Consider the following 23,471-nt stretch of genomic DNA (forward strand, 5'->3'; position numbering starts at 1 on the left):
AAAATAATTTCAACATCGTTTTGTGGAAGAAGGGAGATGATAGAATGGCATACTTGTAAATGGTTGTAGGTCTTTGATCACATAATATATATAGCTTCTACAAGTGCTATTAGCTCACGAGTTGTATCAATGATATATTTGTGCTTTTATCACGTTAGTAAATGTGTGGGCTTTACTGCTGCTTTCGATATTGGAGGGGATGAACTTCTTCCCACTTTTCTGCTCTTTCGAAATAAGCCCATATTTAACATCATCAGTCACCTATATAATTTCGCCAAAATAAAAGTGTCACAGTATTGCCGCAAGCATGAGGCTACGTACATGCGATAGCATCAATTATAGTTCCACAGTTTGGACCTTCGCTGATAGTAAGCATACTCGAGCTTCTTTTTTTTTTGGGGGGGGGGGAGTGGGGGGAAGGATTATTGCGATTTTCCATGCAGATACGTTTATTTTAGTGGTCATAACTTTCGCCAATAGTGCATTTGCATGCTTTAACGCCAGGTGCGATTCTATGCTTCTGCCACGCAGTATTACATGCGTTAATTAAAGAGACTCCTCCTGCTCGCTGTGGTGGTGCAGCGGCTAAGGTGGTTTTCTTTGGCCTCAAAATGTTGCAGGGTCCGCCGTGGCCGCGGCGGTCACATTTCGATGAAGCCGAAATGGTAGAGGCCCGTGTACTGCACGAACACCAGATGGTCAAAATTTCCGAATCCCATACGGTGTCTCTCGTAATTTCGCCTCCATCGAAAATGCAGCCGCCGCAGCCAAGTATCTAGCCGAGTACCTTGACACCCCAAATATTGCAGTTTCAATAAGTGTTGTGGCTGTGTGCTGGAACACCTCTTGTCACGCAGACGACCTGGGTTCGATTCTCACTCGAACCGAAGATTTTTTTATTATTTATTTTAGATGCATCTTGATTTTTCTGTCACGGGCAACGCTGATTTTCACCTCACAACCAACGACGCCGACCCCGGTATTTCTTCGAAGCAAACTCTGACATAGCTGCGTTAACAACACATACAAAGGTATTACCCGTGTGCTAATCTCTGTCAGGATGGGCAGGACTTTTTGCGCGACAAGATACGGCTGCCGAATTTACTCTCCGCTTGAGCCACGATCATGTTACCCACGTGCGCTTCCACTCGCACATTGAACGTACAATGTGCTGGCCGATGTTATCGACTTCGAATTTATACAGAACGTCAGGGCAACGACGAAAATGGCTGGAGTGTCTATTTACTACAGCAATGAAAAGTACGCAAGTGACATGTAGCTGGACAGAACAAACATAATGCTGTTAGCCGCATCTCGGGGCAAATAGAGTAATTATCTTCTCAAATATCATTAACAGAGCAAGGCTGTCAGTGATAAAATTGTGGGCTACGCTAGGAAATTCGCGATAAAAATTTCTGCTTCTCTATACATGCTACATAAGAGAGTGTGTGTGAATGAAACAAGGAATTGGCGAAGAGCCCTCTTCTCAATTTTATATTTAGACACAACCATATGAAACCAGCAAAAACATATTGGCCTTTATTTCTACTCTTCAACTAAAGCTAAAAAAAAAACGAAATGCATGTAGACCACATACCAGGCATCTCGTGGCATTTTTACTGAAATTTCAAAAAAAGAAAAAGGCCACGTCTTCTAAAAAAAAAACATATCAATGTTAGTCATGTATACTTACAAGTATTTTTTCCATCACTAACTATTAATTTTTTAAAACATTTGGTCAGCTTTCTTTCATTTCTCACTTGAAATACATATCCATTACAAAGTTGCAGGCTGCCCAAATAACCTTGGAATCAAGCATTTGGTATCTGACACTGAAACTAGCTCGTTTTTTCTTTCTTTTTTCTGAGAAAACACAAGTACATGGTATACTCAATATATTGAACAGATATGTGCCCTGGTTTCACTATTTATTAAAATAATATCTGGGGTTTTACTTCCCGAAACCATGATATGATTATGAAAGATGCCATAGCTGAGGGCTCTAGATATTCTGACCATTTTTAATATGCATTGATATCGCACGGTACTCAGACATTAACCACTTTGCATCCATTAAAATGTGGTTCCACCATTTAAATCCTTCCCAATACTTTAATACTCATTGTGTGAATAACATTGAGCTGATTTGCTTGCTTTTCATCGCCGTTCTATTCCTATTAAAATTATAAATTTTTTTCACTGTTATTCCTGTTAGGACTCGTATAATGATCAACAATTGGTTTATGTTATTGTTTGTAAGAAAATTGTGCAAATTCGTGTATCTATTCCTTTTATGCTCCCCTTACACAATGCTCTGTTGGGTCTGTAAAATATTCAGAATAAATGAATAAATAAATCATGTGCTAAGCTTTATGCTGATTTTGAATTATGCACTTTTTAATTTATTATACCTTGCATAACATGTAGTTTATATGCATACTTTGTGATGTAAGTAGTGTGTGTGTGTCTATTGTTTGTGGTGTCTGTTCATCCCAGAGCTTTTTTTGACCCTGTGTGTAGTGCTAACCTTTTAACTGTTTGTCCTCAAACACAATTCTGTCTCGTCTGCATCTAAAGTACTTTGTTGAACAAATTAATTTTGAATGTGCAATCACTGGAAGCTCATCTTTGGTAGTCTATTGAAAGAACAATTTCAATGATTATCATTTATGAACAGTTATTATACTATTAAAAAAAGGCACAATCACACATCTGCTCATAACAGATCTCTAGTTCATAAAAGAGGCAAAACCACGTCATAAAAACATTTCACTAGATTGAATTGTACACTGGAAGATTTGTTTAATGAATTGTACAGGGGACAATTCATTAGATGATGTGTGTTTCATCTATCGTTTGCACTTTGAATTTATCGCTGCTTACAACTCTTGCTAGCATGGTTTATGCAGTGAATCCTTGCTCTTCCCTGACTTTTCAAAAAATTTGTCTCACAAGTCTTACATACTGCTCTTATAACCTGGTCAAAGTTTACAAATCCCAGTCTTGTGTTTTTGCCTGAGAGTGCAATCAATCTAACGTCTCTAAAACTACTTTCTATATTTTGCTTCCAGAGTGATGACAGCACTGACACAAAGCAGCTCGTGCTGGTATGATGTGCTTGCATTATTTATAGCATGACTAATATACCTCTGCCTGCGTTATCCTGCCTCTTTTTTGTGTGTGCATGCATGTGTCTGTGAAAATGTCTCCTCCCATCACGAATTGTGCGCTAAAGTTAGAAGGATATTATACACCATGCTGCGATCTTACCATTATAAAAGGCTTACAGCCACACTCACGAAATTCTCGCAATTTTTTTCGTCCAATCACTTAGGAGGACAACTCTCCCACTCAGGAAACGAGCAGTTTATTACAAACAAGCTTCAACTACATCAACAGCATTATTGGATCTGGAGTTGTAGGTAAGCAAGATGTCTTGCAAGAAAGCGACCCAGTGCTGTTTCAGCACAAAGTATGACGGCTGTCTACTGTAACATTACAGGAATCGCGTACGCATTGCAGCAAGCTGGCTTTGGAATGGGACTCATTCTGCTAGTAATGTTTGCGGCTATCACGGATTACTCTCTGTGCATTTTAATCAAGGCTGGCATTAGCACAGGCACCTCAACATATCAGGTTGGTATACACTAACATTTTTCATATCAAGGTGTACCATACGTCTACAGCTCGAGGCTGTTTCTTCATATCTCAGTGTACCATAAGTCTACAGCTCCAGGCTGTCACATCTATCAATAACAACCATTCACAACTTGATCACTCTGTGTCAGTGCCTAATGGGACTGATGTACAGTGCCACTCACTGTTAAAAGTAACATGGCAATTTTATTGTCACTTGGCTGCTACTCAACGAAATTTCCTTAAACTTGGTACGTTAAGTTTAGGGGCCCCTTAGAGGAGAATGTACTTCATTTTCAATAATTAAGAATGACTTAGGAACCTAGTAGATAACGTCAAAACCGATGTCACGATGTCTAGTGCAGAAACTTCAAGGTGGGATCACGACCCGCATATTCTTTTCGTGCATTTCCTTGGTTATCAAGCTTTTGCTCGTGGCAAGTGCAGTGCTTTGGAGATTGTGAAAGAGTAATTTACTAATAGGAGAAAAAATGTTTTTCCAATTAATATCATATAACATTTTCCAATTATTTGTGTTGAAGAGATTTATAAAGTAATAAATGAAAAGCTTGTTCAGTTATGCGAGGTATAACAAAAACTAGCACGCACAAGGCTTAAAAAATACCAACTTTTACATTTACCGGCGAGAAAGCACAACACCGTGCTAAGAAATCGTAATAATTTCCGGGGCTTGAAGAGCCACAACCACATTATTATTATGAGGCACACAGCAGTGAATGGCCCTGGATAACTTTACCTATGATTCTTTAACACACACTGCCATGGCACAGTGTGCGATCCTCTAGTGTTTTGCCGCCATCAAAGTGTGACCACCGTAACGAAGACTGAACTCTCATTTCTTGCGTCAGCAGCCAGGCATCATAAACACCGTGCCACCGTGGTGGCTGGTGTTATTAAATCGCTACTCTTTAACAGTGGTACTTTATTACCTTACTGTACCACTGAAGCCTTTAACATGTTATTAAAACAAAAATTTTGTAACATGTTGTTAAAACAAAAATTTTGTTTTACTCATGCATAGGACCTTGTTCAAGCTGCCTTTGGCCTGCCAGGCTTCTATGTCCTGACCTTCATGCAGTTTATATATCCTTTCATTGGTACGTACTGAGGCCAAACTTTACAATGTGCTTTCCAAAAGAAATAATAAGAAGATTGTACAAGTTAGAAGAGATTCCAACATAATACATGAGCGTATATCACAGCTAGGCCTGTCCAAATGGATCACACGAAAAGACAAGCACTGTTTACATGACACAATGCACTATCCAGAATGCTCATCAAAAAATGTATCTAAACAATTTCCCAGTTCTTCAAACTAGGACACATCACAATACTCAAATATAAAGCGGGGTAGTGGAAAAGCCATATCTAATAGTATCACAATTTTGGAAAACTCTGCCTGTAATAGGTGCCACAAAATACATTCACACTCATGCAAACTTTACCAAATGCCCCTGTCAGCGTTAAGTACATGCTAACTTAAATACAAGTACACATTTATACAGAATTATGGGGTAAGAATACAGTAGCACTGTGTTGTCCTGAATGTACCTTTTTTTGTCCATGTCATGTGTGCACTGCCTTCTATTATCATGCTATGAATACAGCAATGTGCTAGTGGTTTGTCTGAAGCAAATGTTGCTACTGGCTTCAATAGCTCAATTTCTGCATAGGTTGAAAATAGAACTATGATGTTGAAGAGGCCCTGAAGCACTTTTTCAAGTAACCAAGGAATAGATTCACTGAAAGAGCTTATTGCCTCACGAATTCAACGGCACAAAATTTTAAGAATCCGTCTAGTACGAGCGTAGTTGCAAAGATTTGTCACACGCTGAAATCACGTTCCCTCTTCTCTCGTCCCGGCAAAAGCGCTGGAGGCTAAGCAGGGAGGGATGGCAGGAGCAAAGAAAATACGTCACGCGTGCAGCGTGACCTTGAGCACTTTTTTTTCTCTTTTTTTGAATATGTGGCTTTTTCCATGCGATCCTGCGTACATGCGTGAACAAGTCGCGGCCTTACGCGGCGATCCCTGCAACGACCAAGCGCACCATGTTCAAATCAGCCGATGGCTGATAGATGGCCTTCTACATGCGATTTTTGAGCGTCACCATTTGAAGAGAGAACAGAACCCAATTATTACCTAACTTTGATCATTTATTGTGAATTCCAGGCCACGTCCTGCACTATAATATTTGGCTCGCGTGTTCTGAGAAGCCTCTACTACTGATCGGCAGCGTTTACGGACCATGCTCAACAAGTGTTGCAGGGCCCCTTTAACTGGTATCTGGACATCAAAATTTTTCTCGCAGTCGATTTCAGATTTTAGAAGAAAATGAACTAAAAAGTAAAACCAGTACTATCTGTCAAAAAAAAAAAGTGCACACACACACTCTTACACGTATATACTCACACAAAAAGGTACAACCTTGTACAAAGCCTAATTTTTTCAAAACCTGACTGATTACCAGAGCATAACAACTTGTATTTTACTCTCAACAGCTATGATCAGCTACAATGTCATAATCGGCGATACAGTCACAAAGGTGCTCCTGCGAGTTTTCAGCGGTGAGTATGGAAGAACATGTTGCCCTAGGCCACTGAATTGAAAGGGTTTCTTTAGTTTCATTCTTGCTAAAGCCATTTCTTTGTCGTTTTTTTTTCTACAGTGTCACCTGACAGCATCCTCAGCAACCGCCATTTCATTGTTATCATGGCCTCACTGATTGTCACCCTGCCTCTTTCCCTGCACAGAAACATATCGAAGCTCAACAAGGCAAGTGCCAATTGTGCAGATTCAGTATGAGCTCAGCCATCGAATAATTGAATGATTCATTTTTTTACATAACTGAAGAAGCCACAAGAAGCTCACAACTGAAGAAGTCAGCAGTATCAAACAAATACAGCCTTTTAATGCGCCTCTCAAAGGAGACTTAAAAAAAATATGCAGAAAGTTTGCACTAAGTCGCCCAAAGCTTGGCACAGTGAAGATAGATCCTCAAGTCTTTCGGCTAACGCTGGCTGCTGCTATGTTGTAACTGAAGGAAAGTGTCGATTTGAGGGCTCGATTTTTTTCATAGATGCAATATCAATGAGAACTAACAGACAATAACGCCAGGAGAAGCATAGGGGATGTTATTAGAAGTAATTGTACTGTAAATGTTAAGAAGGAAAAGTGACCGAAAAGATAAGTTGCTAATGGCAGGATCCGAACCTGCTGGTGGCAAGTCTCTGTCTGCTTTTCTTTCTTCAAATATAAATTACAATTAGTTCTAATAATATTCCCTATGCTTTCATTGGCATTATTGTCTGTTGGTTCTGAATAATACTGGGATGTAACTGGTTCTTGCTAAATTTTTCTATATTATAACTAGATTTTGCTTAGGAATCGACTATCTTCGTTGTGCCCAGCTACGTGTGACTTAGTGCAAACTTTCTGCATTTTTTATTTATTTCAATTTTTTCTTTTTTTTATTCCTTCTTTTTCATTCCTTTCTTGTATTTATGTTTTTCATTCTTTGCATGCTATACTTTACTCTCTTCCCTCCTCCTCTGCTTCATCTTCACCCTCACTTTTCTTTCATATCCGCTTGCTATAAGGTAGTATACAAAGCTGTGCTATGTTCTGTCAGCGTGCCTAAGTAGCATAGTGATTAAGATGCTTGCCTTTTGATCGTAGGTGCATGCGTTAGTGTCACACCGACTCCCAAGAAATTTGTTTTTGCAAACAACGTTTTTTTCTCCTTCTCTCATCTCCTTGCTGTATGCCCATCCATCTGTAGCCAACTTCTGCTACACATAACTCGTTCACGAATATGTAAGTTTTGAGAGTGATGACATTATGCTCAGCTAGAACAGCTTCACGCTTAAAAACAAAGAGGTTTAGCTGTATTATTTAATCATGCTTCTGCTATACAGAGTGTGTTCGTGACATAATTGGGCTTCAAGTTCCTGCACTGACTCTTTATTGATGCCTTTAGTTGCAATAATTAACTCAAATATACTTGCTTACATAAGAAATTTCCATACATGAACCAAAGCGAAAGCAAGAAAGATGCAAACGTAGTACAAGAATACTACATTGAAGTATTACAGCTTTTCCCTGTGCTTTCCAACAGCTGCATGCACTTAAAGTTCAGTTTCTTTTATGCACACACCTTATAGTGTAGACCACGCAATATACAGTTTTTAGTGCACAAGTAATAAATAAAACTGGGATTGAACAAAATGGAATTACGGGACAGTTATCTCTTTGTCTAATTAACGGACCATTGAAAGCTAATAGGAAGTTGTGACGAAAGGAGCACTACAAAGACAGAAATCTGTTTAATTAATTTGTGCTGATTAACGTCTCAAAACTGCATGACAGGTTTATGGCATTGCTGTAGAGCAGGGGACTGAAACTCAGTTCAGCTAGCCGGCCTCAGTCGTGCAACTCTGTGCTGCTAGGGCCCAGGCAGTGGAGAAGGTTGAAGCGTGTTGGGGGGATGGGGGAGATATGACCTAAATGCCATCTACTGCAAACTGAGGACGAAGACACGGAGACAAATGACTCCCTATTATGTCAATGCAAAGGACTGTCTTTGCCCCCTCCCCCTAAGTCGAAGCACCCTTTCTCCCTATTATGTCAATTTATGGGGGCTAACTACATGGCCCCCCTTCCCTCATGCACACACCTATGCGCGCATTCACGGCGGAAGAAAATTGCAAAATGATTGCTGGCAATATGGCCAGCGAACACAGCAAAGATGTAATGAGTAACAACTTTCAATGCTGTACATTCATACTTACTTCGCAGTCTTACGCATCCAGTCGTCACTCGAGAATTAATTCACTCAACTTCCTTCTTTTCTCAACCAGGTGTCGCTGACATCACTATTAATTATCCTCGCCATCCTGACTTTCGTGATTGTGCGGTTAGGAAACTTTGTAGGTGTTGTGTAAGTACTTTTGATTCGGAGATTTCGTAACCATTTTCTTCGTGCACCTAAACATTGAATTTCGGTTCGTTTCAGGCCCACTTCTCCAGAATCTTACGCGTTTGCCAACAGGGGCATCACAAAGGCTATTGGTGTTATCGCATTTGGTAAGCAGTAGTGACGCAACTTGTCAATTGAAGATGCTACAAGCTTTTTTAAACCACATGTATTAAATTCTGACGTATGATCGTATGAGGCGTTGCACAGAGTGTGTAGAGACTGAATGAAAGCAGTGAGACATCGCTGCACATGCAGTCAGTAATTTTGTCCTTCACACAAGGCTTTCTTTTATTTGTGTGTGAGCGTTCAGAATACGTCTTAACAGATAGTGGAGTAGATAGGCAACAAGCCCTACCTTTTTTGTTGTACAAGTAGAATTTGGGGAGGCAGAGAGTGCAACAGAAATGCTAAACTCGCGCGTATAAGATGACGTGCGTGCGTGGTTGCCTCTGTTAATAATCCTGAGAGTTCTCATTTTAAGGTTCAGCATGTAGTAATTAGATAGGTTTACAGCAGACTAAAGGAGACAGTGCTGCCGTGTTCTTGTTCCTGTGCACTAAACCTCAATATATGCAGTGCCAACTATCCTACCATTATGGATCCTGAGATTGCTTTTAAAGTGTTGCATTTCAATACTATAATATGAAATAGAGCGTTGAAAAAGAAATGATAATAAAAAGCAACGCAGGTGAGCTTACTTCCACAGATGCATCCTTGCAGCATACATGTGTCATCACAACTCGTTCCTGCTATTTGCTGCTCTGAAAGACCCAACTCAACGGCGATGGAACAAGGTGACCCACATCAGCTTATCGCTCTCCTGCGTCATCATTGTGCTCTTTGGCATCTGTGGTTACGTCTCCTTCCATGTCTACAGCCAGGGTGAGCAAGCTCTGTCATTTGGCTACTGACAACCACTTTTCTAAAATGTACTTGTAAGCTGATTGGTTCATCATTACGGCATATGGCAGGGGGCACCGGGTGGAACGACAAACACGAACACAAAATGACAACACAAGCATTTGTTCTGTCCTTTTGTTTGTGTTCACTGTTTCACCTGGTGTGCTGTACCATAGCCCGTATTCCACTTTTCCGTATCTGTGCCCAGAACTATGGAATGGCCACTGAAGAACTATGAAAAAAAGATCTTTCCCATTTTAGTAAATTATTTTTCCTCAAGTCCGAGTCACCGTACTTGCCAGGAGAAAGAGCTCGGTAAAGTGGAAAACGTGCAAAAAGAAAATGTTAGTGCAGACGCCACCTTGAAATTTCCGCAATGCATCCTATGTCGTTGTAGATTTTCACAGCGTCTACTGAATCCTGTACCGTTCTTTATCAGTAAAAATGAAGTACATTGTCTTTTGAACGGGCCATGCACTACATATCAAGTTTCAGGAAATTTCGTCAGCCATCATAACCATCATCAGCCGGACCTACCCATAACAAGGCCTCTCCTGTGTTCCACCAATGAACCAGATCTTGTGCTTGCTGCTGCTACGTTGTACCCACAAACTTCTTAATCTTATCTGCCTTCTACTTTTCTGCTGCCTTACCCCTGCGCGTTCCACTTCTAGGGTGTAAGGCAGGGAGACACGATCTCGCCCATTATATTCACCATATGGCTACAGGAGATTTGCTGAGCCCCAAATTGGGAAGAGTTTGGGATAAGAGTTAATGAAAAATACCTCAGACCTCAGTAAACTGCAATTTGCTGATGATATTGCATTGATGGGTAACTTAAGGGACCAATTACAACTCACACTTACTGAATAGGACAAGGAAAGCAGAAGCGCAGGTCTGTAAATTGGTATGCATAAAACTTAAATGAAAGCAAGAGTCTCAGGAGAGAACAGTGCTTTGCGAGAGGTAACGATACTCTGGAAGTTGTAAAGGAATACCTCTACATAGGACAGGTATAACTGCAGAGCCGAACCATGAGAGCGAAGTAACTAAAAGAATAAAAACAGGGTGGATCACATTCGACAAACATTCTCATATCACGAAGTTAACCACTACCCTCAAGAGGAAGGTACAGCTGTATCTTATTAGTACTTACCTACAGAGCAGAAGCAGAAACTTGAAGGCTTACAAAAAGGGCTCAACTTAAATTAAGGAAAATGCAGCGAGGAATAGAAAGTAAAATGATAAAATAGCCTTAAGAGAAAGGAGGTTAGAGTACGTCAAAGAACAAACAGGTGCTAATGATACCATAATTGAAATCAAGAAGAATAAATCGACATAGGCTGGGCAATCAGCACGTAGGCAGGGTAACCACTGGTTTCATAAGGGTAACTGGCTGAATCCCTTGAACCAATGTCACGAAAATATAAAAAATAGACTTCAAAATCTGTGATATAGACACATGCCATTTCTGGCACAAAATTAAAAAAAAAAAAGGATGCTCTGACCTTGAATTCCTGCTACATTAATAAATCTATGATACTAAAATTGATGACAGTTCTCAGAGTACAATTTATTAAATCGATATGCTGTTTCACATTAGTGAGGCTTTAGGGTGTTTAACTACTACAGGTGGTTGATTTTTGGTGCTATTGACAATTATTTGTCAAAATAGCTTCCCAGGTAACTTAAGTTGTACAGCAAATTGCATTACGTCTTCATAAGTTGTACAGTAACATATAAAACAAATTTCATCAAGTCTTGCAACAGTTGTCCATACTTTCAAACAAAAACTGCATATAGTTGAGATTTTAAATTTTTTTCTGAAGTGCTTAAAAAATCTTTTTAATACAGAAAAGTATCGACGGAAAACTGCTATGGCTATGAATAGTTCCTCAGTGCCTAAAGTCATGGAGGGGAGAGAAGGTCTTAGAGGCATGAAGGCTTCCAGCAAAATTTATTGGGGACTCTGCAACCCCTTTACGTAGTCAGTACTTGTGCACAATTATAATCAAACACAGATATTGACACGCATACAAGGATTCCTTAGAACTTTTGTAGAATATTTTTTGGGCAGTAGTGTCCCTGCATTGGTGCTAGGCTATCTATCACAGACTGGCAGCAGTGCGGTGGCTATCAAAAGACAATGTGTTTAAAGGCGAATTCTGATGCATTTTCGACCACATTGAGATAATGTAGTTTTCAAATAGTATTAACAGTCCTGCAACAGCTAGGATGGTTTATTTTGCTGAGATATTCGTCAACAATTTTAAGTAAACAATAAACAACCTGTCAAAACCGAAACCAAAACAGGGAGTTGCTCCGGGCTGGGTACGCGATGACGTCACGGAATACGCTACATGCCACCACGGCTGGTCAAACCAGGGTATCAACAAAAGCACGCGTGCTTCTTCCGTCGTGCTAAACGCAAGAATGCAATGCCATTCGACACAGAGTCAAGCTGTGTCAGCCAGTCTGAACTTACCAGTGACAAGTTCAGCCACTATTACTGTTACTATCTGAACACGGAAGCATCGCCTTTTGATTTCAACCCACCGGCGCGTGAAGAAGCTGACACGCCCAACATCAACCTCCTTGATGCTCAGTATTGTGCGTGCTTACTGCAAGACCTGATGGCAACGACAACTAACACGCTATGCAGCTGACAAAACTGAACTGTGCCGTCATTGCCGTCGCCTCGTAAAAAAAAGTGTGCACTGCATCTGTATGCTTGGTGAGGAGGCATTGGAGAAATGGAAGCAGGTTACGTCACATGACCAGGGTGACCGGTGTTTACAAGCGTGATTCTGCAACTGGCTACCAATTTTTGAAATTCGTTTTGTAAATAACTGAATAATTTAAGAGGTTACATAACTTGGTACATATCAGGTACCACCGAAGAGACCATATGTTGACAGTTTTATTGAAGTCGGCGAATATCGAAAAATAGCCCGAGTTCCCCTTTATATGGGGTTTCTCGCCCCACCTGTGCCAGAATGTTGTTTACTAGCAAATGTTCCACCTGCTAATGTCCCACTTCAGGCAGCAGACGATGCAGCAAGCCATTAATGTCAGAATAACTGTCTAACACTCAGTCTAAAGATACCTTACAAGCACAGATGATAGAACAGTTGCTGTCATTTATGTAGCAAAACTAAAATACCCTTTGACGTCCCGTTTTTGTCACAAACCATTTTGGAAGTGCCACGGCAACCGTGATGAGATTGTCAAATTACAGGCCACAAGGTCACAATTGCGCGTCATGTACCTAATATGTCAAGAATTGTCGTGGTATTATCAGCCAAGTTATACATATGATTTAACAATAAAACTTTGTTCTTGACGCAGAACTGCACCAAATCACTGGTCCCATGTTCTGATGTCCTCCATGGCATGTCTGCGTGATATCTATCTGGGACTTAATGAAGCATGTTATGCTGTCTTAGCACAGAAATATGTGTTATTTGGTGACCTACTTCTTTGCCTGAAATTAAGCACTATGTGAAATAATTTTTGCAGGAGACCTTTTTGAAAACTACTGCAAAGACGATGACCTTGCCAATGTGGCTAGGCTACTTTTCACCCTCACTATAATGCTGACATACCCCATCGAGTGTTTCGTCACGCGGGAGGTAAGAATGTTTCTCTTTTGCATTCGAAGAATCTGGACACACTAGCAAATTTTACAAAAGGATACCGAAAATAGTAACAAAGAAAAGAAGTGCTTAGTTTTTGTTGTAATTTCCAGGCAGGCATGCATTCTATACTATTATCTGCATGATATATAGTTGGAGTCTAATTCAATAATAGTAAGCTGATATATCTACGAAAAATGTTTAACTGCCGCTGTTCTTTAACTGTGCACTGATGCTGTGGCTGTTAATGTTTATCGGAATCATGATTAGGCATGCTCAAGCATTAGCAAAGATAGCTTTTATTGGCCTTTACATAAATACTTTACTTAAACAATAAAAGAATGAGTAATCACAATTCAAATGCCAAAACTAGCAAAATGAAGTGAAAAGTGAAGACATCTTATGTCCTGCCTTTTTGAGCAGAAATTGTGCCAACTGTGCACTGCAGTGAACACCACTTAACCAACTCTTTCACTGTCTTTACACTGCTATAAGAAGCAATGCATCTCCCACTTGTGGTTGAACAGGCAGCTGAACATATAACCTATGCACACTGTTATTGCTGTAACTCAGCCTTGCACTTTTAGTGCAAGCTGCTCATATGCTCAAAAATTTCTTTTGCAGGTTCTAGACAATGCATTCTTCGTGACTAGGTTTCCATCAAACCTGGTGCGGCACATTATCATGACATTGTTTATCGTACTGACAACTTTTGCTTTTTCAACGCTGACTGACTGCCTTGGCATTGTCCTTGAACTCAATGTGAGTGATTTGCATGATACTCTATTTTGTGGGGGACTGGAGATTCTTGCATGATGACTTTTTCAATTTGGCAAATGTATGAATTTGGGTCAGTTTACAAGCCCTAGTAACAAAACCATGTAAGCAAAGAATATGGACATGGAGCAAGATGTAAAAACATAACTAGCATGTATTCATCTTTGAAAACCTATTACGTACAAGAACGAATAAGATGTAAGAAATGAACAGCTACAAATTAACACAACAAGTAAGCACCTTGTCTAGTTATTTCTTGTGAAGTCTTTTGGTGCGCATATGATGACAAATGACACATATGAAAAAAAGTACACGACCCTAGAGTTGGCCCTCTGCCAATGCTTTTAATTTGGTTCTTGTTTCAATTCACCACTCATGGCTATCGGCCAAGAATGCCTCAATCAGTTATCTCTTATAATTTATTATATCCATGTTTGTTATATCAATGTTAGAGTACAAGCCGATCCAAGGTGCTAAGGTTTGTCAACAACACATTTAAATACTTTATCTCCTCTTAATTTCAAAGACTCACTTCCTATTCCCGACTGCTGTTCAAGACAGTCTCTGAATCTGCTTGTAGCTGCTGCTACATACTGCATGAGGACGTTCTCACCTCCTGTGAAATTCTGTGACGATGCATCTTGACTCTACTTGCAGTAACGAGCAGAAAGAAAGAAAATACTGTTCTAAGAATGCTTGATCAAACAAACCTTTACGATTAACACATTTTAAGTCCATTGTCAATGCTCCAGTAGTATGAGAGCCACAGGAATCTTTTTGACACTAATTACTACAACTAAGCTATATGTGCCTTCTGTTGCTTACCTGACATGAATCATTGAAGACCGTGACAGGCGACTTGAAGTTGGGAAGTTGTTTGTCTAGTCTCAAGACACAGACAGGAGTTACAGGCTTTCAGTAGTCTCAATTTCATCCTCTCAAATCCTCCCAAAAATAAGACAGTGACAGGTTCACTACAGGCGCTGCGAACTTTATTTTTCAACGACAGCACAACAAATGCACTTTTACTACACAACAGCATGACATTTGTGTCATTTTCCTGGCATCTACTAGTATGTCCTGTAGGCTGTTTTGCCTGTACAATTATAAGTTACTCGTGACCTACAGAACTGAGCGGGATTTACCTGCTAAGGAAATATCATCTGTCTTGAAGTCACTCTAATGAAATCGAACGTGTGTCTCTGAGAAGAGATTAAATTCGAAGCTATCGCACATGCAGCACAAGCAAAAAAAGATGCAAGAATGTTCAAATGCTACATCTGCCTCGCTAGAGTTTTACTTGTGCTACATGAAAATCATGGAGCATCAGTTTAAAAGATTAAGGGTACGAGCTCTTGCATTTCTCGCAATAAACAGGTGTGTTCGGAAGTTTTACTTAATCCATAGTTAAGCTACACTGCCTGAACTCCGCATATTCACAGCAGCAATGTCTATTATTTACAAGATTTACACATTCAAGGCACATTTCGAGACTGTACAACGGCTAACTGAAACTGTTGGGCTCGAGCACAACACTTCCGGAAAATGCACAAATTAATGCATGGCACCACTTGTGAAAACACATACCTACGCAAGCCTGTACAGCTGTACTTAAGTCTCAACATGAGAAGTGTTGCGAAGCAAGAGTGAAATTATACTTGTTTGATGTATATATGCGAGAACCATTATTTCAACTGTCACTGACACAACGTAAACAAAAACTACCACAATATTTGTTCACCTTTTTCATAAATAAGTGCAGGTGTCTTATTTATGGTGTGTTACTTATTCGATAGGTACTCAAATTGAAGATTGTAACTTGGACAAAAAGTTTACACAGCTACAAGAAGGCATAAATAAGATGCCAGCTGCAACTAACTGCAGGCATTTGAGGAATACCTTCCATGAAGTTGTATTAATTGTTTGTGAAAAATATTTCATCATGTTTTTTTAATTTATGATACACAACTTATTGTGTGTCGCAAACGCCATGTTGAACATATAATTATACAAGAGAAGAAGGTTGAATCGATAGGCTCATTTTTGCTGGTAACAACAATGCAAATATCTAATAAAGCTTACAAATGAACACGGGCATCTGTCAGTCTGATTGAAATGCACAATTGATAAGGTAAAGATAATCGAATGCAGAGAAAAACCAGCTCGCATAATTTGCAATTGTATTGACCAAATGTAAACTTCAAAAAAAAAGTTATTCTGGCAAATGATGAAGTCTCGAGCAGCAATACAGTTGGACCATGTTACAAGAAAGTTGCATAAAAATGCCCTCATTATATTCTGCATTTGCTATAAATACCAGCAAAAGAAAAATATATGCTCTCTTTAAGACAAACGCAAGCTTGACCAGTCTTCAGGTGATCAGCCTCCTGTGAACTTCAATAGCCCATCAGCAATTTGACAAGTTGATACATTGAGTACAAACAATATTAAACTGCAAACACACTTTTGTGCTCTAGTTAGTATAAAGCAGCATGATTGTTGTATTCACACGAGATAGCACACTGGCCATGGGGCCATCAACTCAAGAACTGGTATTTCGTAGCAATGCGTTGCCCGTCTTGACCTGTGGTCAAGCGATGGTCCTGCCAATATCGTCAACAGGATCATCTGTGATACATCGTAATGCAATCATAGAACCAAGTATACCCCACTGCTGCGAAATACCAGCAAGCATGCGCATATGCAGGTTTCATAGCATGCACTTTCTAGTTCTTCCTCAATAAGAAAATAGCTAATTGTAAGTGAAAAAGAAAAAGTAAATGATGGTGTTTTCTATTTTTAAAATTTTTTTTATCGTGACTGTAAAATGAGCTCAGTGACAGTTGTCTCCTTTTTAGATACTATATTAATTCATAAAAATACAACCTGTTTATTAAAGATAACCTTGCACACAGAGTATGTTTAGGTAATATCTGACAGCAAATGCTGAGGCCCCATTGTGATCGTGCTGGCACTATCTCTATCTGACGACTGGCTACGAAAAGTTTGTGCACATTTGAATGTTTACAAACCACTAATTGTGCGCTTGTATGGGTATTTTATCCTGTGCTCCATTGAGTTCTACATGTAGATTTACTGGGGTGACTAACAACTCTCGGTAGCAAAATTCTGCTATTCGATATGAAGAATAAGCAGCACTGAATATTGTTGCAAATGTGGCCCGATTTTTCCACCACATCGCCATCTGCATGCAGTTGTGTGGTTGTAATGGCACTAAGACCCAACGCCAATAGAAAAGCAACGAAAGCTTGCAACTTGCTCGGCCATCGAATGTGCGCTCTTGTCCTTAGGTTTAGAACTCATGGCTACACACTACAAACACGTTTCTGAACAAACGTGAAGTATTAATATGTAGGACAACCTAATGTTTTTGGAGGGGCTTCTTTTAGCTCTTTGCTACTAAACGTTATTTATTACATAGCAATTTGCAAACAAAGTAGCTGCATTTACTGTAGCTGTAGTCCCTGTGGTGTTAAAGCTTTAAATATACTCTTGTAAGAGCAAACACAGAAGTGATGCCACTAGCAGACTTAAGGTGTCTCACATGTAAGGTCATTAGCATTACTTGTATGACGTGGTTACGAAACATGTTAATAACAAATCATTTCACTTCATCCATAAATGGCAGCTTGCGATAGATCTACTTGTGAATGCATTACTATATTAATGATTTCGAGCAATTTATTTCACACTTATATGTTCGGACATCAACTCGCAGATGTTTTTTTACCGTTAGCACAGCCATACAAAGAACTTGAATCTCATTAATTATTTGTGAAGAGTCTGTTTAACAATTACTGTATAAACCGGAATATAGGTCGGGATTTTTTCAATAAAATAATAAGCTAAGGTCGCTTCTCGTTTTATATAGCGGTGTCTAGCCGAAAGTGCGACGCTGTCTGGCAACATAAGGCTTGCATGTGCTTGTGAAGCTAGACGTGGCCATATCTACATCCAAATCCAATCGCAGTCTGTTTTCTTTGTGTTGGTGATTTGCTTCTGATCTGTTCCGAGTTTTCGCTCCGCTTGACATTGCGCTGCATTTTTAGTGCCCTTTTTTTTTTTCGTTCACTGAATATGTCTAGCGGTGCGAGGAGGCAGTACTCAGCTGCGTTTTAACTAGATGTTGTTAAGTTCGCAGAAGCGAACGGGAATATGGCTGCTCTGCGCCGCTTTGGTGTATAAAAAAAAAGCGTGCGCTATTGGAGGGCGCAGAAAGGGAAGCTGCAAATGTGCAATCCTCGAAAAATGTCGTTTCGTGGACGAAGTGCTGTTCATCCGCATCTGGAGGATAAGCTAGCGGACTTTGTGCGGGAAGTTCGTGCGCGCTCGCTGCCAGTGACCGTGGATACCATTGGCAAGAAAGCCGTGGAACTTCGCTCGGGAAGCTGGGCTCACGAGAGAAGAGTTTTGTGCACCGAACTCTTGGGTGCGTCGATTTATGCGACGCAAAGGATTTTCTCTCCAGCGGCGCTCATCCATCTGTCAAAAGTTGCCGGAGGAGTTTGAGGACAAGCTCATAAACTTTCAGCGCTTCGTAAACCGGCTTCGGGAGCAGAACGACTACATGATGGGGCAGATTGGCAACGCCGATGAGACCCCCGTGTGGTTTGACATGCCTTCGTTGACCACGATCATGCAGCACGGCACCAAGGATGTGAAGCTGGTGTCCACTGGCAATGAGCACTCCCGCTTCACCGTCATGCTGGCATGCACGGCAGATGGTAGAAAGCTTCCGCCCTTGGTCATTTTCAAACGCAAGACAATGCGATGGTGCGACAGTTGGTGCGACAATGTGATGGTGCGACAATACGACAATTGCGATGGTGGTAGAGGGGAGCTCCGACAATCGGGATAAGGTGCGCCCAATTCGCAAATAAATGTGGTTCAACAGTTTTGGGTTGTTTTCCTTCTTTTTTTCTTTTTCGGTAACCTGAACTTGGGGTGTTGACCTATATTCCCACTCGACCTATAGTCCGGTTTATACGGTATACATATTATGAAAATGCGAAAGAAAAAAAAAACAGCCTTATTACAGTGAATTAAGCAGCCTAGCTTCAACTTCAGGATGCCAAATGAATGTGACTTGATTGCTTGTTCATGTCATCGTAGTCACGCCTTTACAGGAACACCGTCTCTTCTAAAGTTACATGCAGTGCAACCTACTCACCTTCGCACCATGCATTTAAGCACAAGATGCAGCTTGCAACACCGTGGATGCAGTATAGTAGTAGTTACACAGACTACAACTGCTCCAGCTAATTGTGCGTATAGGTATGCCTTGATACAAGGCCTACGTAGCTCCCCTTTGTCATAGAGGGTCTCTTAACTGGGCATACTGTACAGTATTATATACAGATAGCACTGATAAACAGAAGGACAATCAGTACTGCTGCTCATTGAACTTAGCGACATTGTCGTAGTAAAGCAGTACAATGCTGTAAATTACCCACCTGAAGAGAAAGGAAAAAAAAAAAGGCTTAACATTCCACGCTCAACTTCCCACCTCTTTCCTGCCAGGGCGTTCTGGCTGCCATACCGCTGGCTTACATCCTTCCGGCTGCCACGTACCTAAAGCTGGAAAACGGGCCCCTGCTCTCGTGGGCCAAGTTTCCAGCGCTCATGCTGGCGGTCTGCGGGGCGGCGGTTGCAATCTGCGGCACCGTGGTAGCCATCATCGACATCAATGCTGGAATCAGTTGCAGCCACGGAGCTGACATGCCCTACTGCACTGTGCCAGCGGCGAACATCACCATTTAGAATGCAGCGGCTGTGCGCCTTGTTCTTGTGCTGCGGCTGCACGCTGTACGAAGATGTGTGATGGATCTCTCCCAGCGCGAGGCGATTGATGAGTTGGCTGAAAAAAGATAAAAAGTAAGTGAGAACTGTAAACCTTGAGCTGTAGCAACGTGGCAACCATAATCTGAACTAGTAACTTAGCTGAATCGATACAGTATCCATGACAAAGAAAAGTTGTGGTAAGGAATACTTGTTGTCGAAATCTGTTTTTTACGCAAGGCGTTCATTGAGTGTACTAAGATGGGCAGAGGAAATTCTGCGAGACCAACAAATGCTGCTGTGCCATCTCTCTTCACAGCTAGCAGTTCTCTCCACTTCTGGGAACCCATGGTGAGAATTTGAAAAATGTTGTATTATGCCAGCATTCGGTGGTAAATGCTCCGACAGACACCCACCAAGAAATATGTTGGAAGCATTGTGACTTGTACACAGCTAAACGTAATGCTTAAATGAGAAAGAAGCAGCACCTATACTTGTACTTGAAAAAAAGAAAGCCTGCAGTGGAACCTCGCAGGAAAAAGGGTAGACCTTTGCAAAGACAGATCAACATACCAGCCGCTACCGACACTACTGAGCCGGTGAACTGCGTATTTGCTGAGAATTTTTTTTTTGAGAATGTTGTCAACATGACCATGTGGATATCAGGTGCATCGGTTGTCTTGTTCCTCCCAAACGTGCAGGAGAGTTGTTACAAACAGAACACGTAAGGCAACACTTTCATGAAACGTTCATTACCTTTTTTTTACACCTTTATTCTATCTATAACAAACATTTTTAATTCTGGTGCAAAACGTGCACCTTGGACACATGCAAGAAAATCAAGTGATGCGGAGGTGAAATGGGGTACACAAGTGTTGCACCCCTGAAGCCTTAAAGATTTTTTTTTTTTTTTTTTTTTTGTGGAGCAGCTTACTTAGGTTCTTAGGAGAACATCTATGCCCAACACCACTCAGCCCAATTTTTTTTTTACTTACGTTGACAATTCCAAAATGCCAGCCGCACAGTGTAAAAAACTACCTTTTTTTTTTATGCCTCCCTGGTAGTTTATCTATACTAACTATATTTTATTATCTTGACAAGTATGATTTGAAGGCCTCACACGATGCAAACACATCAAGTGTTCTTTTCTTTTTTTTTTAATGAACGTTGAAGTATGCCGGTGTAATTTCCAATACTTCAACTGCCACCGCGACGAGTATGGGTGGGGAAACACTTTCGTCTTTCATGCTTCACCAATCACGTTCAGCAACTGTTTGCGCGCGCCATTTATTATTTTTCCCGCAATGCAAAGAGTACGAGGTTGTTTACCAAAGAGTTAAAGGATGGTTGTGCAGTAAGCAAAGATCTTGTTTGCGCCTTGTTACAGCTATTCTTCTACGCTACTCGCCGTACAGGGCGGGGCATTTACTACAGTTACTAGAGTAAGGTGCCTCCCTCTCGGGTGGCCTTTTTCTGCCCTTCTGGGCACACTGTACATAGCGTGTATAATGTCTATTTGAAATATACACTTTGCTCTTTGATCACCCTGCAGTTATTTCCCCCATAATTTTTCAAAGCCTAAGATATTTGGTGTTTTGGTGTTTACAATTCATTCTGCCATTTAGTCGTCAGCACTCAAATGAACGGATGCCTTTGTGAATGTACAGGAGTCTTCTGAGAAAGGGGCCACCTGTTTGCACACAAATCGAGAAAGTGTTAAAGTGAAGTACTTCAACTAGTGTAAAAGAGTGTGGTCACATTATTTCTGATTTAGTCACAGCTGGAGTGATAACTGTGTGGTCTCTTTCATACTGGCATGCCCTATACGTGGCAGCACACTTAAACCAATGGCAGGGCACAAGGTACTATTTTACATCTACTTGTACTTGGCTACAATTAAAACTCAAGTGTATGAATACTATTTCCCTGGTACATTTTGGAAAGAGATGTTTGAGTAACTTTACTTGACTGTGCATAGACAGTGCATTTCTCTAGCGCATTTACGACATATCCAAGAGCTTCTTCAGCCTACCAGAAGCAAGGGCTTTTGGCATCTATATGCACATAATGCCCGTTTAGTGTTGTCAACATTTTCTCCAAAGTTCATTTTCTCTATGTGCACGCATACATGCAATGAGTATTATGCAGCTTTATGTATGTATATTTAGGTGTTGAAAGCATGTGTATAGAGAAATTTGTTTGTTTCCATTTATTGTGTTAAAGCAACTTCCCAGGTCAACATTCATTGACAAATAGGAGAACAAGGATCCTCATTTTTTTATTTGTGAAGAAGTTTCTCATTTAGGGCTGGAGCAAGCTCGTCTTGTATTTGAACTGAAGTTTATCGTTATGCACAAACTCTCGCTTCTCTGTACAAAACAGATAAATAATTTGTTGCAAGTTACAACGAAAAAAATTTAACTAGCGACAAGTGTGATATGGTGTTTGCCACTGCAATGACATGTTGTTGACCCCTGCTGTGCCAGCAAAATATCTATTAGCACATAACTGACAGGTTGTGATGCGTGTAATGTAGACGAAAAATGTTGGAGCAAATAAAATCATGTGCGTTGCACATACTGCTTGCGCCAAAGCAAAGGGCCCAGCAAGAACATTCGGGTGGTATGCATACTAGTGACATAGGGAAATTGTCTAGAGACGTGTAATAAAAAGCTGCAAGACAAAAAAATAAAAAGACAGCATTTTCTAGGAATGACAAATCCACAGCTTCAATCGCTGTTTCAATCTTTTATGTTGCATTTCCATCTTGCACATGCTTGCCGTCAATAGAGGCTGGCTTTGCCACATTGCCTATTTGCTCAGTGGCAGAGCTTGCTCAAATTTTCAAAATCAACTTCAGGAGGGAGCAGACAACTTCAACTTCAGGGCATACTTTACAATGTAACGAGTTCCCTCTGAGACGGCTGATTTGAATAAGCGAACATGTTAATATGTATTCTTGAAAATATGTCACACACTTGGTTCTCCATTTTCACAAAGGTAGGGGAACACAATCCATACGGTGAAAACTGTTTTTGGAGTATGGTTGACTCGACTACCTCAAAAGTTGTGCGTGCTCAAATGCATGTGTTGGGATCAGCAGGTAGCACAGCTTTTGCTCTTTAATGTAGCTGGGTGCTATTGTATACTACTAAACCTAACTTTTGTAAGTACCGTAATTTCAAAAGCAACTATGAAACAGGTGTTGCAAGTGATAAAGGTTCAGATGCAAGCCAAGTTCGCTCTCTCAAAACAGCCCAAAACCTTGTACAAACCACCTATCAGTGTTTACAACCAAGCTTGGCTGAGCTGTTTTCTTGTTGTGCGACCCGACAAGACTTTTTCTCCCTTCAATATGTATCTTATACTACTTTTGTGTGCACAAGATGTAGGTATGTCTGCCTATTAAGAGATTTAATGGCTCAATGCATGTTGTTGATCCACTTCTTGGTATGCCCTATCTACACTGTTGAAAATATTGTGCGTTAACATTAAACTTATATCATTACACCACAACATGGCTCTGTGTGTTCTCTGTACTTATTTCGCATTTCTGTGGGGGCAAAATCCTAGGGGCCTGTGTACTGTGTAATGCCAGAGCACTTCAAAGAACACCAGATGGTCGAAATTTCCAAAGACCTCCATTACAGCGTCTCGTATGATCGAATGGTGGTTTTGGGACGTGCAACCCCAGATATTATTATTAAGTACACACTTAGTACCCCAA

At 40.6% G+C, this 23,471-nt stretch overlaps 2 protein-coding genes across 6 annotated transcripts in view; one reads left to right on the plus strand and one right to left on the minus strand.

The window, feature by feature from the left end:
• The window catches only part of LOC119178617 (putative sodium-coupled neutral amino acid transporter 11), a 59,496-nt gene extending 36,236 nt beyond the window's left edge, over positions 1-23,260 (plus strand). For 2 of the 4 annotated variants that reach the window (XM_037429831.2, XM_075883523.1), the window contains exons 2-13: positions 3,072-3,107; positions 3,335-3,422; positions 3,503-3,636; positions 4,679-4,754; positions 6,157-6,222; positions 6,324-6,430; positions 8,515-8,594; positions 8,670-8,740; positions 9,354-9,515; positions 13,053-13,165; positions 13,793-13,930; positions 19,487-23,260. In XM_037429831.2, coding sequence (XP_037285728.2) covers positions 3,072-3,107; positions 3,335-3,422; positions 3,503-3,636; positions 4,679-4,754; positions 6,157-6,222; positions 6,324-6,430; positions 8,515-8,594; positions 8,670-8,740; positions 9,354-9,515; positions 13,053-13,165; positions 13,793-13,930; positions 19,487-19,726 — 1,311 coding nt within the window. In that variant the 3' untranslated portion in view covers positions 19,727-23,260. The remainder of the gene's footprint in view (positions 1-3,071; positions 3,108-3,334; positions 3,423-3,502; positions 3,637-4,678; positions 4,755-6,156; positions 6,223-6,323; positions 6,431-8,514; positions 8,595-8,669; positions 8,741-9,353; positions 9,516-13,052; positions 13,166-13,792; positions 13,931-19,486) is intronic. The other 2 variants (XM_075883525.1, XM_075883524.1) reach the window with 1 other exon arrangement.
• Positions 14,921-23,471, minus strand: part of LOC119178613 (GATOR2 complex protein WDR24-like) — a 48,245-nt gene continuing 39,694 nt past the window's right edge. For both annotated transcript variants that reach the window (XM_075883520.1, XM_037429826.2), the window contains one exon: positions 14,921-19,823. The gene's annotated coding sequence lies outside the window, so the exon portion shown is untranslated. The remainder of the gene's footprint in view (positions 19,824-23,471) is intronic.

Source organism: Rhipicephalus microplus, unplaced genomic scaffold, assembly GCF_043290135.1.
Source record: "Rhipicephalus microplus isolate Deutch F79 unplaced genomic scaffold, USDA_Rmic scaffold_18, whole genome shotgun sequence".
Classification (NCBI taxonomy): Eukaryota; Metazoa; Arthropoda; class Arachnida; order Ixodida; family Ixodidae; genus Rhipicephalus; species Rhipicephalus microplus.